The sequence below is a fragment of the Rhea americana genome, unplaced genomic scaffold (assembly GCF_003343005.1).
Source record: "Rhea americana isolate MKP2758 unplaced genomic scaffold, rheAme1 scaffold_10, whole genome shotgun sequence".
Lineage (NCBI taxonomy): Eukaryota > Metazoa > Chordata > Aves > Rheiformes > Rheidae > Rhea > Rhea americana.
The window spans coordinates 1,859,048-1,876,622 of record NW_028185039.1 but is presented as its reverse complement, the minus strand read 5'-3'; the positions used below and the strand labels follow the sequence as shown (position 1 = coordinate 1,876,622).

The window sequence follows — 17,575 nt, the reverse complement described above, 5'->3', positions numbered from 1 at the left end:
ATTTCTCTGCAAGTGCCCTGGCTTGCAAGGCATGTCCACATTCAAAATGGCATAGCCTAAAGATCCCAAAGTCAGCAGAGACCAACAGCTGCAAATCCACATGGCTACCATATAGGTAAGGTACACCCAACCCTGCATGTAAGCCCCAACTCTCATCAGTGCTGGGCTAAAGCAGCAGCCTCCATCCAGATGCCCATGCATCACACTCCCCATGCTSTATTTCTGGCATTACACAGGTAGAGGGTCTGCACAGAGCAGAGCAGACACACCTTGAATTTTCTGTTTGCTAGCAGWGAACAAAAGGATTGTGAGTAAGAGTCTTGTCCTAGACTACTCACCTGATATTGGTACAACTGGCGCATCAGAGGGCAGGAGATGAAGTGGTTGCGATGCATTGCCATCACCAACGCACCGCTGTGTGGGGAGTTCATCAGCGCAGCCACTGCCTGGAGAAGTCGTGCTGTGATCCCAGTCACTTGAGCATTCCCCTGGCGGATGCGAGCCAGTTCCTGCCCTAGGGCTTGCTGCAATGCCAGGGCAAGTGGGCGTAGGTTYGAGTTCTGCCACCGTGGGTCTGGATTTAGCGGGAAGAGCTGACAGGAGATAGAAGAGAACACGTTTATGAGAGCGCAAATGAGAAGACTTGCTACATCATAAACATTTCTGAGACAGAGAACTTATTTCATCTTGAATAATTATATAGACTAGCAGTCTTCTAATACAGTTTTTTCAATATTTTAGTGCCTGATGTAGAAGCAGGCAGAGCATTCACCTAATTCCAATATGGCTATCAATACTTAAGACCATGGGAGAATCATCTCACTACTCAGATACAAGCAACTATCCYGGCCAATTAACTCCCCCAGGCTCTTTATGGAGTCAGTAGGGAGAGAGACTTTGCAAGTAGACAAGTCAGTGTACAAAAGCTACTTACCTACAGCTGTGCCATCAAGGCCCTGCAAGTATTTTACAAATCCTCCATGCTGAAAAGAACAGTACCATACACATAACAAACRGGGTGCAGAGAGGGTGAGCTGCTAGCAGGCACTGTCAGTATTGAGTACGATAAATCATACCATGTCCAAATTACACGGGAAGAAAATCCCTTCCCATATCAGTTCTCCCAGACTGTAATATGCAACCTGATTGCATACACAGGTTTCTTATTCATTGCCTCCAAACACTGTAGGAAGAAGGGGTCAGAAGATGTAAGTATAAATGTTCTGGGTTTTGTGAMGGTGCTGCAGGGAAGCAAGTGATGGACAGTCTGCTCTGCATGGTAGTTATACTAGTACCTGCAGAAAGATCCCTGCCAAATCATCTTCTGGGCCCAGAACCCGAATYTGACTCAAGGCCCGTATTCGGCTCTGGCTTTGGGAGTTCTCAGGACTAGATTTTGATCGTGCTGTCTCAGCACTGTCTGCAAGGAGAGTAAAAAAAACAAAACACTGCTGTTATAACAAATGGCACGTGGAGCCCCAAGAATGGATTACCTTCAGCTTAATTTCTCGTAAGTTGAAGACTGTTAAGTAGCTTTTYTTCCTAAGCCAAAGACCACCCAAGCCTATCTCCCTCAGGACAAGTCATTGTAGCAAAGTCCATGAACATGGCAATACCTCCCTTGACCAGGAGTAAAGCACTCTGGCAAGGACTGGTGTTTATCCACAACTTGCTGATATATCACTGCACAAACAGTTTGGAAGACAGTATTCTCTATTCCTTAAAAGCAGAGGAAGGAGGTTCAGAAAAGGACTCTGATATTCAGAAGTTCAGGCCATGCTTTTCAGTACCTCGGCGGGCTGGTAAGGATGCAGTGAGCAGGGAGTGGAAAGTCTGGCCTCCTGTAGCTCCTCTCTCATGCTGAACCTCCACAAGGTGAGCCATGTAGTCTGAAAAAGGGCAAGATATGAATACATCACCTCCTTCTCTCGAGTAAAGCAGGACAAGACTGGTTGCTGTCTGTACAGCTCCCACAGTGGAGGGACTGTTCTAAAAGACTTTGCAAATATGATGTGAGCACACCTCATTTCTGCTAGTTAGATTCCAAATTATTTCTGCACTCTGCACAATCCAACCCAGAAAATCCTTCTCATCTTTGGGAAATGCAGACAACATCCATCGAAACAAGCCTTGGGGAGGTCTCTACAGAGACTGAGAAGCTGCCAAAGCAGCCTGGGCACAGAGTTCACTGAACTATTTGGATTTTTCCAAGGAAATAARCAAACATGAATACTGCTCGAGAAAGAATAAAATGCCTAGTCAATATAGTATGGAGTTCTTACTCTTGTCCATGATGTTTTGCTCCAGTGTCTGTGGGTCATGAGATACTGCCTGATCCAGGTACTGCAAAAGTTTGCTCATGCTAGAAACTGGGATTCCAAAGGACTGAACAAAGAGAAGCAGCTGCTGTGGCTCCAGGTCCTGCAAGGCTGAAACACAAACACTGAATCCTCAGACCTCCAAACTGCTCACAGAGGGTCATTATTGTTACCTGATCTTTGTGCTTTTGACTGGATCGATAGTGACACATGAACGACAGGGCTGTAGATAGCCTAAAGCCAGAAGTCTGACAGTTGCTTACTATGTTTTCTTTGCTGTGCAAATCATTGCTTTCTTATTGCATTTTCCAGTTAATTCMCTCACTGGTTAATTTGATCTTCTGTTTAATTTGATCAAAACCTCAGGAACCAAATCATTTGTATTAAAAATAACTTCCACCCTATCTGTTGATGGCTGCAGGCAGGAATTATTGAATAATTCAATCACTAGCTATAGAGAGCTGTCATTTAATTAGTAAGAAAGGGACAAAAGCTATGAATACAAAGAAGAAAAAAAAGCAATCKACAAGCTCTGCAAGGGTGAAAGTAACTACAGTAACTACAGTTATAGTTTACATCTTTTAGGCACTGCTCTCCAAATTGCAAGAATACCATACACTATGGAAGAAGTGCTGTGCCAGTCATCTGGTAACCGCATAGCTTAATTCAATCTGAATGGGCATAAAGACAGACAATTCATGGTCCCTCACTCCTTTAAAATACACATAAAATGAAATAGTCATGCAGGCCCTCTGCACTACTTCAAAAGTAACAACTGTTGCTGAGTAAAGCCAGCAACACTGAACACTTGAATCAGGGGAAGAATTGCTGCCAGGATTGCAATAAGGAGCTATACTAAAGGCACTGATATCCTCTTCAGTCTCAGCTTTCACTGAATGGTGCTTTAAACGCTGTGGGGATTAACCTGTGAGGACTGATGGTTCAGGTAACTCCAGCAAACATTGCACAGGCTCACCTGCATCCACAAGACGTGGGACTTCAGAACGGATCATGCGCAACTTTAGCCAGTCGGGGAGCAGCAGAGCCTCCTCTGAGGTGTCAACCAGAAAAGCAGTAGGCAGAGGCTTTTTCTCCGGGAACCATATATCCAATAAGGTGTAAAAATCACCATCGCCTGCTTAAGAGGGATACAAAAATTATCTCCTACATTTATAAGCACCTAGAACCCTTCTCTTTTACAAATCAATAAACTAGAACACTTCCTTGCTTGAAGGCTAGAAACAACCAGGAATAAGCAAGCTATCAAGTGGAAACGTGAACTACATATCTGAGTGCCCAGTTCTAACATCACAATAAGCCTCTGAGTCCTCATTGTACCATCATTTTATTATTCTATGCTGCCTACAGAAGGCAGCGAATAAGCCTGCAATTCCTTTACCTAGTGCAGCAATATTCTGATGGCTCCTATAGACACAAACACAAACTGCAAGGGACAAAGCCATGAGCAGGAGGATTAACACCAGCCTGACCAGTTAGGGAATGGCAGACATAGGGAAGGCTCCCTCTTTGGTCCAAAACCCACTGAATCAATCTAAGCACACTTCACTAACCTTGAGGTGGCCCTAATGTCAGAAGAATAACCATGGCATGAACCACAAGGATGTGCATAGTGGCCGTTTCCCCACTAGTCCAGCGAAGGAACACCTGATCCTGGGACTCCGACTAGGAGAATGATAGAAAAGGATCAACAAGTGTGTGGAAAGAAAGAAAAACGTAGTCTTTGAGCTGCAAATGTATGAGAATGGACAAACTGGGTCAGACCAAAGGCCCGTCTAGCCTGGCATGTCCAACAGCAGCCACAAAAGATGCCTAAGGAAGAGTAAAAAAATGCTTTGTGCATGCGTGCGTGCATTATATAAATATCACATATACACACATGCACGCATACACACCACTTGGCTCTAATATTAAAACCTCCAATTATTTTCAGCTTAGGGAATTCTTGAACAAGACTCTTTTTTTCTTCCATATATTTAGTAACCCACAATAGGTCTCTTGTGAACTTGCCCAGCTTCTTCTTTGACCTACTTAATAAGAAAAGGCAGCAGGCACTCACCCAGCTGTACACCTCTTCACCCTCCTTACTCTGGCGCATACGTTTGATGTAGCGAGAAAAGATGGAGAGGAGAGCAACAAGCACTGCATCCGACTCAGCACAGTACGAAAGCTTGGAGAAGAGGTGAGACATGATGGTAGAGCGCTCCACTATGAGCCGGGCCACATACTGCAGGGGAGAAAAGATCCATAAGTTCTCCACGGAGCAACACAGACAGGCCCTCTTGCTGCATTGTGTCACATGTTCCAGTCCATCATCTGCCCAGTTAATCCTACTCTGGAGATCAATCCGTAGGTTTCAAGAGTGGAACTGTCACACTGGGGAAAAAGGCCAGTACTGTGCATGCATCTTTCTTATTACATCCCACAGTGCCTCGATTTGTGGCACAGCTGCTTTCTGACACATCCCATTATAATGGGAGCATTTGTAGGTATTTACCTAGTGAAAGCTGCATTTCTGAGGATACAGGATTTATTGATTTTTATTTAACATTCTCTACATATCTAAACTCATGTATGCAGGTAGAAAGAGCACAGGAGCCTCTAGATCAGTGCATCTGAATCTCAAGACGACTGTTAGAAAGGATACAGTTCAATGGACTTAAAAGCCATGAAAACACCCAGAGTCAGAGAATAGTGAAAAAAAGAAAATCTCTGTATACGAGTCAAACACTCAAGATGACCAAATGTAAAAATAAATAAATAAATAAATAAAAATCAGGAATCCAGTTTTGGTTACGGGAAATTGCATATCTCACCATTAGGGCTCCTGACTTCCCCCCATTCTCTCCCCAGACATGTTTGAATGCAGGTTTAACACTTGCTCATTCAAGTAACACTACCAGGCGGTGGAATTTTCTTCAAACCATTATCTACTCTTTCATTCCCCATACCATTTGAGATTGGCTGCTCTATCCCTGGACTAGAGGTTATTGCTGTCTAGCTTTCTGTGTGAAAGATATGAAACCCAAGACTGACTGCCTTCCAACACATGTGTGAAACAACACATGTGCCTTCCAACACATGTGTGAAATGCAGGAACACATACAGTTGTTGAATTCATGTATCCTAAAAGCCTCATCCAACTGGTATGGCAAGTCACGTGCCTACCAGAGTCCTGAGCAAAGAGTTCAACTGGTCAGTGTCAAGTCTCCCCCATGCAATCCCACTGCCCTAGCCAGCTGGTCTCTCACCAGAGCAAGGTCATTGTGCTGTCCCTGCTCCTCCACTGGGGCATGCTGGGAGAGGTACACCAGGTAAGCACTGATGGTCTGGGGATCTGTCTCCATGTGGATGGCCTGGAATGAGAGCTCTTCTCATCAGAAATCAGGAGGCAATAAAAACAAGAACCTGTTTAAGGAATATTCTTCTTTTGCAAGCATATTATAACCCACAAGATATGTGGGTCTGCATCGCACCCACAGACAGTTTGCTCAGATTTGTTTCAGCACAAGTAGGATGAACAGTAACTTGCTCCAGAGCTGGCCACTAATTCCTTTCAGCTACTGACATCTACCTGTTGCAAGGCAAGAGCTGTTGTTGCCCTAACACTGTCAAACAGCGGCAGCCTCGGGAGGTCTCTTAGCAGCCATTGATATCCCTGGAGCAGCTCAGAATCACCGGAGTCTTCTTCCATGGGGTGATCTTTCTCCTCTCCATCACGCATTCCCCCTTCTGACAGCACCAAAGACAGGCCCTGCAGAAAGCAAACGGACACAGTCTGGGCGTATGAAGGCACAACTAAACCACTAGTTTTGTACTATTGAAAAGAAACAAGCTTCAAACACTATGGAGCAATCCAAATGCAACACAAGGATCCTACAATAGACTTCAGACCACATTATATGTTTACTTGACAGTTACCCTGCTTAAAGTTTCAGTCTTCTGTAAGCATAGTCCATTTGGACTCTTCGTAATTCTGCCTGCCTTAACTATGCTCTGGAGCATGAGGCATATACTCATTTACATCCTACAGAAAAACCTGGTGCTAACTACTTCATGCAATATGTGATCTGCTATGTCTATACTTGAACTTCACAGTAGACATAGCAAAATCCAGCTGCATCTTAAAAGGAATAATTGGCTGCTGAACAAAAAAGGCCTTTAAGCAGCAAGTAGTAGAAATGTATCTGATGGGGTTTGGAAATAGAGACAAGTTACCGAAAAAGGATGACATGAAACTATTTCATAGCACWGGCTCTGGACTTGGATCAACCTAGCTGACTCAGTTCTCAGCTTTTGGTAAGTCCTGGTCAGAGATTCTTTGTTCTCCTCACCTTCATGGCCAGGACCCGTGAAGCAACCTGGGAGGAACTCAGGCGGCGCAGGAAATAGTCAAGCACCTCACAGGTTGTCTGCTCATCTGCTTTAGGACCCAAGAGCAAATCTTGCAAACGTCCAAGCAACTGCCGCTGTTTCTGTTGTCTCTGTGAAGCGAGAAGTCGGCCATTCCAGTGAAATGAAATCGGAACTGGACTGTGCAGAAAGCACACAACAGAATTGACCACAAGAGACCACTCACCTGGCGTTTCTTGGCACGTTGCTCTTTACTCTCACCCTCCTCCTCCTCTTCACCTGAGGTTGGCTCATCAGCAGCATCATGAAGCAAGAACTCACAAAGGCACTGCACCGGTAGGACATCCAATGAACCCTCACTGGACTGAACCAGATCTGCCAGCCATGGCATCGACTGTGACGAGGCCTAGGAAGCAGAAGAATGACAATGCAGGACCAGCAGAACCTAGATGCAGTACACTGATCATTTAATTCCTGAGCTGTAAGCCACACTCCCCTGCATCTTACTCAGTTCCCTTCTGTCCCTACTCCACTCAAGTTTCAGAGACTAGGGCTCAAATCCTAACTTATCCAGGCCACCAGGGAACCTACCTGTCTTTGAATGATGTTGAGAAGAAAATCAGGATGACGACTGCGACACAGTAGGTGGCCCAAGCGCAATGACTGATTCAGGCTTTTCACTTGCTCGAGGACATGTGGTGGAGGTCTGCGTGGGGGACCCCTATCAGTGAAACAAGAAATTATCCACGGTCAGACGCACTTTCACCCTGGTGTTAACAAGGATCAATTCAGTAATGCAAAAGGGCCAGATGCCTACAGCACAAGGACAAGAAGCAAACATGACACATCCATCCCACAGGCTACCAGACCTCATGCTCTCCCCCTTTACACCAACTGCACTACCAGCAGTAGGGTCTCCCAACTAGGATCAACTGGGATTTCTTGCTGGAATTAGACCGCAGAGGGCTACTTACTGAGGGTCCAGACTTGTCAGCTGGGACAGCAGGAGGCTGCTGCTCTCTGTAATTGTTTGCTTTGTGGATGCAGCAGCCAGATGACCTTCAAATGCAAGAATCTCCTGCTTTTCCCTCTGGGAGATTTGAAGCTCACGGTTAATCATCTCTGTGCACTTCTCCTCATCCGTCAAAGTACATGGAGGATAGGAATAATTACTAAGAAAACAAGTCAAAAATGGTTATCTTGCCCTACTCAAAATTCACGAACCACAAACAGGCAAAATGTCCTCGTGACTGCAATTCCTTGGCCAACACAGAAATAGCATGACATCTCCCCAGTAGGGACAGGGGGATTGAGCTCTTCACTGCAAGTCACGCAGCAGTCAGCTCTTGCTCCACTCCCTCTTATCTCTACKTCCTTGCTGGTAATATTTCTGTTAGGGAAAGACTCCTTTTACTCTCTAACTGCCAGCCAGTCAGCTTATTTTACATTAGTCCCAACAGAAAGGAAGGTGCCAGCTGACATCTACTTCATTCAGAAATGTGTGTTCAGTGGCCTGTCTGACTTATGGAGGGATTTAAACATACTAACTTGGTCATGACCATTTCCATGAGCATCTTTAGAGAGGGGTACTCTTCCCACGCAGCCAGGCCTGCAACAAAGAAGAGAAAGGCAGTCAGAGATTCAGGAAAAAAGTCATAATATTTGCAGAAATTCTAAAACATTCCAAGGTGGGGAGATAACACTAATTTCACTTTGGAACAGCCCATCACATTTAAACAGAGTACAAGCTCCCTGATCGCAGCCACATTCTTGTCCAAACTCCCCCGCGGTGTATTTCTGCTCACACAGTGACTATGCATCAGAGCATAGTTAGGCAATAGCAGCATCCTAGCACATGCCTTGAACACAGAAAACCCCATTTCAGCAAACTGTTTCCTGGTCAATGTTTGCARCAGAACTGATGTCTCAAGAATTGTCCACACTTACCAATGTTTTCAGGATTAAATGCAGCCACTACAAGGAGAAGGGGCCAGGCTTTCCAGTAGAGCGTAGAAATGGCTAGATTTGGAGGCTGATAACTGCAAGAGTCATCAAAAGAAAGTGGTTGGATTTGGTTACTTGTGCTCATCTCAAGATTGTTTTTTCTTTCAACTGTTCACTGTGTGGATTCAGCCACTGTGGTTAAGGGCCTTCAAAAGAGAATCCTTCTCAGGAGGCACAGTAGGATTCAGCTGAAAATTTCTAGAGCAGAAACACCAGTTCTTACACAGGAAAATCCATTCCATGASTCAGTCTTACTTGCCCTGGAGAAATTCTCACTCATTCTCAGCATGCCATTGAAAGAGTCTCCTCATGACACAGTTATTAAAAATTATACAGAGAAAAGCATTTTAAAATCTACAGGCTAGTATTGTTACTCACAAGGAGAAAATGAGCTAGATCACACTGATATTGTCTGTGTGATAAACCTTACCCTGGGGGTAGCTGAATATTCTCTGGATGGTGGTAAGTGCACAGATTTAAGACTGCATCAATCAGCTGGATTCTCTCTACCCTCAGGACCTCGACATCTGGAGGAATAGGAAAGATGAAGCAAGTTATTGACCTGCCTACCTGGCTGAAAGTCCTTCTCAAAAAAACAAAGTATATTAAAAATTCAACTTGAAGTAACTACATTATTGTGGGTTTGTTCTCATGATAACACAGGATCAAAAGACAGTAACAGCTATAAAAAAAAAGCAACACTTAAAGCAATTAGYAGCTGAAAAGCTCAATATATCCTTATATCCTGTCTTGTTATTTTTTTAAAATTCTTTGTAAGGGCAGGTTTTGTTTTCTTTTTCCAAATACACCCAACGCGATAGCTGTATCTTTTTCAGTATGCAAATTCACTGCTTATCTGAAGGAGTGTATCTGTTCAGACCTTCCTTTAGTTCAGAGGAACTAAAAACACATTTCAAATTTGCTGCAAGCTTTCTGACTCCCTCTAACTTAACCCTGAATCTTCCAGTATTTGAAATGGTGCAGCATTTAAAACACTACACTGAGAAGTCAGGCACATTTTCAGAGGATATTCAACAGCAAAACTTAGCTTGTTTCACTTGCACTGACCAGATCTGGATTCAACTTTACTATTTATCAGTCAGCAGTAAAAGCATGTAAGATGCTTTATAGTCATGCTCCAACAACCCCCTTAACTTTGACATAAACACACACAGCTTTGCCAAACAATATACTCTCCCAAACATGCACGAATCTGAGAAAGCATTGAATGAATTCGTAAGAGGGGTCAGAGTTAAAGTTCTGTCTGCAACACTGACTGAATAACAGAACTGAGACACACCATAGAAAAGTGGGTAAATTATTTTTACTTCCAACCCTTTCATTTCTGGGTAGTCCTTTATATAGCCATAAATAAAAAATCCAGACTAAATTATTGATTTGAAGATGTTAACTCAAAAAACTTTAGGTGGCTAATCACAGCTCCTCATCCTTAACACAAACAATAATTTCCCATGCTCAGCAGTAGACAATAATAAGGAACAGGGAGAAAGTGCAGGAAAAAAAAAGAAAGCTTTTCAAAAGTGAGAAAGCAACATCAGTGTGGCTCTGCTTGGTCATCAACATTACAATATGCTTTAAGTGATGCTAGGGCTCTTTGGTACATGCTGCTGGCACACTAGGGTACTGGGTAAAATTGCTTCAGCCCTGGGTGGCAATAAGAGGGTACGTAGTCAGCAGGAACTACTTGCCGCCTAGAGCTCTATGCAGACTTACCATCTGCTTGCACAGCCGCAGCCCGCTTTACCAAGTGGTCAGCGAGCTCCATGGCATCCGCAGGGCCAAGAGGAAGGTCCCGTGACAAACCAATGACAAGGATTCGCATCAGTGTATCTTCAAGGATGGGCACCTCAGAGCAGAGGCGAAGGAAGAAGCTGCATGAGAAACAAGACATCAGTTATGCTTCTTTTTTGACAGCAGCACGATGGCTGCAGAAACTCTCCATAGACCCAAAAGCTCATTTGAGCAGAGAATAAGTCACAGCTCAGCTTACAACCACTTCTCTGGTCTTCAGCTGTAACTGCAAATGCCTGAAACAAGTTTTTTTCTAGAATACCACTTGTATTGCCTTACACAAATGCAATTCAGACCTAATTGCTTGAGTCTGAGCCCTGTAATATTACCCCAGGACAAACCATCCAGTGCAGGGCTGCCAATCTTACATTACAGCATCAAGATACAGAACAGCTTAGCACAGGGAAGAAGAATCAGTAAAGAGGAACAGATGGAGACTGGAGCAACATCCTCTGATTTTAAAGGTAGTCTGACAAATAATGAAAGTCTAAGCACAATTCCAAGACTTTCAACACACAGTTGTATTAGGAGCATCAGAAAACACTAATTTGCTTTGCCTCTGGCCACAGCAGTTCTGCCAAGGCAATTGGCTGTGGGTGGTGGTGCACACTCACTTGCGGTCACTCTCAGGGGGCCAGTTGTCCCATTTGTAGTACGTCTCTGGCTGTTCAGTGAAGAGCACCTTGTGGAGGCTGTAGAGGCATGAAAACAGTAAACAATCTGAGTGAGACCAGGGAACAAATTTAATCCTGTCCCCTCACAGTCAGCAGCCACACAAGAAAACCCCAAACTCCTGCTAATGCTTCCCATCCTACATATGAAAGAGCCTCTAAGAAGCTAGTCCAGCGAAAGTAACAGCAAAACTCCCTATTGAACTAAAATGGTGGACACAATATATATCAAAAGCATTTTACATTATCACCTATTTCTGGTAATGTGGTGCATCAGGCACAGATTCCTAAGGGGGAAATAGTTCCAGCCTGTACCCTCTGAAAACACTTTTCCTGCTGCCTGTCTGATAGGGGGAAGAGAGATCTAATTAACCCCTGGCGTATACCTAGGGTCCTTATAAGACATCATGTAGTGTTGGGAAATGGGCTGGATATGCAGGGCAGATTCCCAAGCTGACTTTCCTACCAGTGCACATAGTCCTTTGGAGCTAGCTTGCTGATAGATGGAACAACCGTATGAAGCCACCAGACGGCATCTCGCTGGATTGCAGCAATTTGATTCTGGAAAGAGCGCAGCACTTCCAGGTCTGAAAGAGAGTCAGATTAAGAACACGCACATGTCAGAGCCCTGCTGGGGACAAAGCTGGTGAGAAAAAGAGGAGAAAAATGGCATATGAGGCCATTTCAAGAGCATATGGTAACCAGAACCCTAGAGGAGAAACGTAAACCAGACAGCCTTCAGCTTTCCAGCCCTGAACACACGCATGCTTGGCTTTATGGTACACACTGGAGAAGTGTAACAAAATCCTGAGATACAATACAGAAAAGTCAGGGTTAGGGGAATAAAACATTTAGGCAGTCTCTTCAACGCTACCCCAAAAGTCTGCCCTCTCAGCATGATGTATTTGGTAATTCTTAAAGCTATCCCTCCATATAGAACCCTGTTTCTGAGGCYCTCCACACACAGCCCCTTTGAGGGTCTCGCCCACTACTTCCACAGACATGAAAAGCACCTGTATCATTACCCAGCCATGCAAAAGCCACATCACACAACTCTGTTAATTAAGCCCTCCCATGCCACTAATCAGAATGGAGAGTTACACCTCTTCCTAATCACATCCACAATACTCCCCCAGTCTCAGCACTACCAGGTGATGTCTACCCAAGCTGTTCATTTTTAAAGGGGATCCAGGTTGCTCTGCTTACTCTTTTTCTCTCCTTTGTCCCAAGCAATTCCAGCTTCCTTCACCTGCGCTGTGATACCAAGCATCATGGAGACAGCTAATAGATCAGTAATATGGATAACAAACCGCTCCTGAAAAGAAGTCAGTAGAGTCAGCAATATCCGAAGGTGCTTTCTCAAAAAGGAGTTTATCAAAAATGACAGTCATGAGTGTTTGGAAACAGAGATGTGAGAGAATAGCTATGAAAAGCAAAACAAACAATGAATCACTCAAATGACAAAGGGGAAAAAAGAAAAAATTACCAGAAAATCAGATAAAATCCCAGTACACCTCTGGTACATCCAGCAGCATATGGGTCAAAAAAAAGTGGTACCTTGAATTCCATTTCTGAGTACTGGGCCTCCTTTCGTTCCTGCATGAGTCCCAGGCAGAAGGCCTGGAAGTTGATCTCATGCTTTGTTTGTTTGATGATCTCTCGGAGCAGCGCCCGCGAAGCCCGCAGGTAATCATCTTTAGTAGTCAAAAGATCCTGGAACACCATTGCCAGGTACTGAGGCCATACAGAAAGAGAAAGTTTTCAATGTATTGTAATATATTAGCATCCACAGAATAAAAGAAAAAAYGTGAGGAACAATATCAGCAACATCCTTGTCCTTCAGATCCCCAGCAATGCTAGCGTGATTACACTGGGGAGCTCTAACAGATGCTTCTCATGAAACTTCATTACCGCATGGTCAGTCACCCAGAACACGGGAGTTAAGAATAACGTGCACAGGCATTTTCTAACTAGTACAGTWACGTGATTTTCAAAATAGTACAATATAGATTGCACAGTTTTCTAGGGGAGAGATTTCATTTGAGCCTCAGTTCAGCTAAATCTCTTGGGCAAGGGTCTGGGAACACCAGTAGTCATGCAAGACCTTCCACCTACCTTTGGAGCTTGCTCTGAGCTATGTTGCAGCACAGTGTACAGGATCTGCATGTTGTTGGGATTTCTTGCATTTGACAATTCATTGAAAATTACAAACTTAATTGTAGTGCCCAGGTTATCCCTGTGCGCATTCAGCAGCTCTCTACAAAGGAAGACCAGAAGTATCAGAGCTTCAGTTTTCATTGCAGCTATAACCAYTGTTCTAATTGTTCTGATTTCAGTTCAAAATATTGAACATACAAAAGTGAAGAGAGTAAGGCAGCATGTATGCCCAGCAGTGTCAAAGGACCACTGAAAGGTTTCCAGATGAATGAAAATAAATCAGATGTACTCAAAACATCTCAGGGCCAGAGCTGGGAAAGACTTTGCAGTAAAGGACCTAGGCCTTACCTAACACACAGCATGTAGTGGTTGAGAAGCACTTTTGGTTTGAGACGAATTTTGATCAGGTTGGAGATAACTTCCATGTCCTCTGAGCTATGGGTGTTGCAGTTCATGCAAACTGACATTAGCAAGTCCTGCGCTGGCTTGGTCAACTGCAGGGGAAAAACAGAAAGACTCTACAGTCACCTACTGTCACAGGTAGCTGGGCCGTATCCATGCGGCCCTCCTGGCAGAACTCCAGTCCAAGACCAGTCATGGCCCAACAGCTGCTATCTTTACCTTTGGATTTTGCAGCCACATCTCCAGCCTTTGCACAGCCATTTGTCGGACCTCTTTGTAGCCGCAGGTTGCRGTCAGCAGACGAAGCAGATTCCTGGAGACATTATCCATCGGCTGGCGGCGGTTGAGTTGGTCCCGCAGCATGTCTAGGACGTATTCCTCCACGCTCTCTGCAAGGTCCTCATACCTGGGCCATACAAATGACATTTTGTTCACTTCTGCACAAGCCAGCCAGGCCAYATTTCACTGTGTAGAGAGATCGGCATCCTTTCTTGTTTGCAATATGGTTACAAAAACCCTTCCTCCTCATACTTCTTGTTTCTAAAAGCCAATTGCATCTGATGCTCAACATCCTTCAGTGTCACAAAACAGCTAGTGCAGAGAAGGAGCTCCCAGCTGCTGCACTGTGACAGTGGTCTACTGACAGTGGAAGAGCACAGACAGATCTGCTTCATGGCTAGGTCAGGAGAAGAGATGGCACTGTACCTGGGCATGAGCTGGCCCTCCTGCTCTGGGCTCATTTTCTCCTCTGCAATCAGCAACTCGCTCTGGCTGTCTTCTTCCTCTGTCATGGAGGGATGCGGGCTACTCCCTGCAATAGACCAACATCCAGCACACTTCATAAGTCCGCTATTTTTCCTAAAGATCTCTCACTTCTACTCTGAAACCTTCAGCTTCTTTCAAGGATCCCTTCAGCGATACTGGAGGCTACAACCAGTCRCTTCTCATTGTATCACATACAGGCACAAAGCTTCGAATTCCTTTCACTGTATGCCTTGAAATATGTCCTCCTTGGTGGACATTGAGAAATTTCTCTTAGGAAAAAAAGCAATGCCAGGAACTCTTACACCTGGTCTATGTCACTTCATCCTGTAATAAATCACTCATCTGTTAATAAACTTGCAAAGCTCCATCCTCTCCCTACTGCTTTGTTCATATTTCCCAAACATCATCTTACCAGCACTAAGGTCCCCTCCGCTACGTCCCACTTCCCCATGCAACAACATGCTCTTAGGGGGCATCTTCGTGTTAAAGGCTGTTTGAATGTTATCCACAAATGTCTTGCAGTGAGGGCTATCCACCCAGATGCGTTCCCCAAGGGAATCCTCAATGTAAACCTATAGGAAAGGAAGCAGCAGAGAACATAAACCATGTTCAAGTCTGTTTTGTACAGGCTAATGACAAGAGTRTTCATGAGTTTGCTGAGTTTTTATTTGTTTGCTCTTAAAATACTGCCATGACGTAAGAAAAAAAAAGCATCTGCATTGCAAAGATTAGACACTAAGACCATGTAAGTGCAGGCAAGTCTCATAAGAGCAGGTTAACAAACATCCCAAGCTATGCTGGGCACTGAACTTATCTGGGAGCACAGTTGGTTTASTTCAGCAAAGATTTTACAACAGTTCCCACCTCCAACATAAAGAAGTTGGCCTGTTAAAAGCTCACTCATTTTAAATCAACAGGTTAAGTGTTCAGTCCCTACAGACAATCTAGAGAGTAAGACTACTCCAGTAAGTCTGGAGTATTGCTGTATCAGTAAACACTGTCAAGGGAACTTTTGAGAAAAGCAGAGATAAGGCAGCAAAARGTAAAAGAGGTCACAGCATTTCAATCATGAGTGCAGAATTTTCTTAAAAGAAAGAAAAAGACAGACAGACTCTGGTTATTTAATTCCTTCTCACCCATGCTTGGTGACAGGTCACTAGACACTCTTTTCTTGCAGTAGGAATAAACCCTCTGCTCTTATCCTGCACCCAGCACACAAACACATACACACTTCCCAGCCTTGGCCGGTTTCACCCAGTCTGCCCAMCACTGTCCCAATCCAGCAGAAGCACTCTTGGTTCAACAACCTTGACAAAGATCTCTGGCCAGTTCTCATCCTCCTCGTAAGCAGCCATGAGAAGGTTGCAGGCCAAGACAGACACCAGGCTATTCCCTTTGGCTTTGAAATTGATGGAGGCATCTCTTCGGAGTAGACTGCACAATGCCTGCAAGATCACACGTACGAAAGTCAGACCATCTACCAGAAAATTACACAGAAAAACATCAGAAGATACACAAATTACAGTAATTTCTGACACAAATAAGATATTTACAGACACATATAGGTTATGTTCTGCACTGAAAAAAAATCACAACTATACTTGCAGGCTGGCAAAAACCATACTGCTAGCAAGCCCAAGGGTCCTATGTGATGGCTCTCACCTCAATAACCCCTTCAGTTGCAAATATGTTGGGTTTGATTTTTGCCAGGTACATGAGGCTCAGGTACAGCGTAGTATCAGGTTTGGCTCTATTCATTTTGAGCTGCTTCACTGCTCCACACAGCACCCCCTCGATACGGTCRTCATTGCCTTCTGCCTCTGCTGCCTCAATTTCATCCAGCAGCACTGTCGGGACAACTGCAGTAGCCAATACATAGGCATTAGTTTCTACGTTTATGCAAAATGACTTCAGGCATTCTGGGGTGGGTTATCTGGAAAGCAAAGCATGCATTTGCTTGTCTTTACCTGTTCCAATGGCTCCCCCTCCCCCAACTAAAATGCTATTAAGAATTGTTTCATGCCTGACAATACGCCTTTTTTTAGTTGGTATCTGCTAGAATATCCTTCTGCAAATACATCCAACACCAGGAAACTGAGCAACAGTTGAGAAGACAAACATATGGGTACGCAGAGACTGCTAAAGATATATGGATATATGACCAAAATCTAAATTTCAAAGATTTTCTCAAAAAGATCTTTCAAAYGCTGCTGTTGGGCAGTCGTCAGACAAGCCGAGCACAACAACCTGATACAGATGGGAAAGGAACGAGAGRAGAGAGAATCGTGTCTTTGATCCTGTACGGAGTGGGGCAAGGGCCAGAGCTGCTGCAGGAAGGTGAATTCCAGCACAGGAGAATCACTGTGAAGTGCCCAGAAAGGCTGCAAAAGGCTGCACGTGCACTTGCCTGCTGTAAGCACCATCTGCTTTGCTAAAAATTCGTCACTCACTTGCCAGGAACAAAACAGGGAAAGCTTTGGAAAGCCTTAAGGCTGGCACATAAATGGCAACGTAAAGACTCAAAGAAGAGCTCTGTCTGAGGAAACGAGCCGTCGAGTTTGCGTCTTCTCTCAAGCCGCTGGCTGCCCTGTGAGCCCCCCGAGAAAACCCGGCCCGGCTCTCACCTTCGATGGGGATGACAGATGGCTCCTTGATGGAGGGCGAGATGGCTCGCTTCTCCGCCACGGCCGCCTCGGCCAGGCGTCCCAGGGCGCTCAGCGGCGGCGTGGAGGAGAGCTTGGGGCGCTTGGTGAGGCCCGTGAGCCCCGCGGCGCCCCCGAGGGCAGCGCCGCCCTCCCGCTTGCGCTCCGAGGGCAGCCCGGACGGGGCCGGCTTGAGCAAGGTGACGGCGGCCTTGGAGTCGCTGCTCTGCCCTTTGGAGCCCAGGGCGATGAAGTCCCCCGGCGGCGGGTGAGCTGCAAGGGGAAACCAGCCGTGACAGCGCCCCGCCGGCCCGGCCGCCCCTCCCGGCTCGCCGCCGCCGCGCAGCACTCACCGGACGGCTTGGGCACGGCGCTGGGCCGCCGCACGGCGGCCGCCTTCGGCCGGTTCATGGCGCCGCCGAGCACAGCCGCC

At 45.3% G+C, this 17,575-nt stretch overlaps 1 protein-coding gene across 5 annotated transcripts in view; it reads right to left on the bottom strand.

The window, feature by feature from the left end:
- Window positions 1–17,569, bottom strand: part of INTS1 (integrator complex subunit 1) — a 28,979-nt gene extending 11,410 nt beyond the window's left edge. For 4 of the 5 annotated variants that reach the window (XM_085301274.1, XM_085301282.1, XM_085301300.1 and 1 more), the window contains exons 1-30: window positions 17,496–17,569; window positions 17,125–17,415; window positions 16,163–16,359; window positions 15,808–15,945; window positions 14,913–15,072; window positions 14,441–14,546; window positions 13,955–14,141; window positions 13,682–13,827; window positions 13,292–13,433; window positions 12,734–12,910; window positions 12,383–12,491; window positions 11,643–11,763; window positions 11,120–11,197; window positions 10,428–10,585; window positions 9,124–9,220; window positions 8,637–8,728; window positions 8,238–8,298; window positions 7,664–7,861; window positions 7,281–7,410; window positions 6,916–7,095; window positions 6,671–6,820; window positions 5,911–6,090; window positions 5,588–5,692; window positions 4,396–4,563; window positions 3,890–4,001; window positions 3,295–3,456; window positions 2,283–2,429; window positions 1,791–1,889; window positions 1,296–1,420; window positions 339–593 (exon numbers count right to left, since the gene is read on the bottom strand). In XM_085301274.1, the coding sequence (XP_085157400.1) occupies window positions 339–593; window positions 1,296–1,420; window positions 1,791–1,889; window positions 2,283–2,429; window positions 3,295–3,456; window positions 3,890–4,001; window positions 4,396–4,563; window positions 5,588–5,692; window positions 5,911–6,090; window positions 6,671–6,820; window positions 6,916–7,095; window positions 7,281–7,410; window positions 7,664–7,861; window positions 8,238–8,298; window positions 8,637–8,728; window positions 9,124–9,220; window positions 10,428–10,585; window positions 11,120–11,197; window positions 11,643–11,763; window positions 12,383–12,491; window positions 12,734–12,910; window positions 13,292–13,433; window positions 13,682–13,827; window positions 13,955–14,141; window positions 14,441–14,546; window positions 14,913–15,072; window positions 15,808–15,945; window positions 16,163–16,359; window positions 17,125–17,415; window positions 17,496–17,553 (4,329 nt within the window). In that variant the 5' untranslated portion in view covers window positions 17,554–17,569. The remainder of the gene's footprint in view (window positions 1–338; window positions 594–1,295; window positions 1,421–1,790; window positions 1,890–2,282; window positions 2,430–3,294; window positions 3,457–3,889; window positions 4,002–4,395; window positions 4,564–5,587; window positions 5,693–5,910; window positions 6,091–6,670; window positions 6,821–6,915; window positions 7,096–7,280; window positions 7,411–7,663; window positions 7,862–8,237; window positions 8,299–8,636; window positions 8,729–9,123; window positions 9,221–10,427; window positions 10,586–11,119; window positions 11,198–11,642; window positions 11,764–12,382; window positions 12,492–12,733; window positions 12,911–13,291; window positions 13,434–13,681; window positions 13,828–13,954; window positions 14,142–14,440; window positions 14,547–14,912; window positions 15,073–15,807; window positions 15,946–16,162; window positions 16,360–17,124; window positions 17,416–17,495) is intronic. The other variant, XM_085301291.1, reaches the window with a different exon arrangement.
- Window positions 17,570–17,575: the final 6 nt, after the last annotated feature.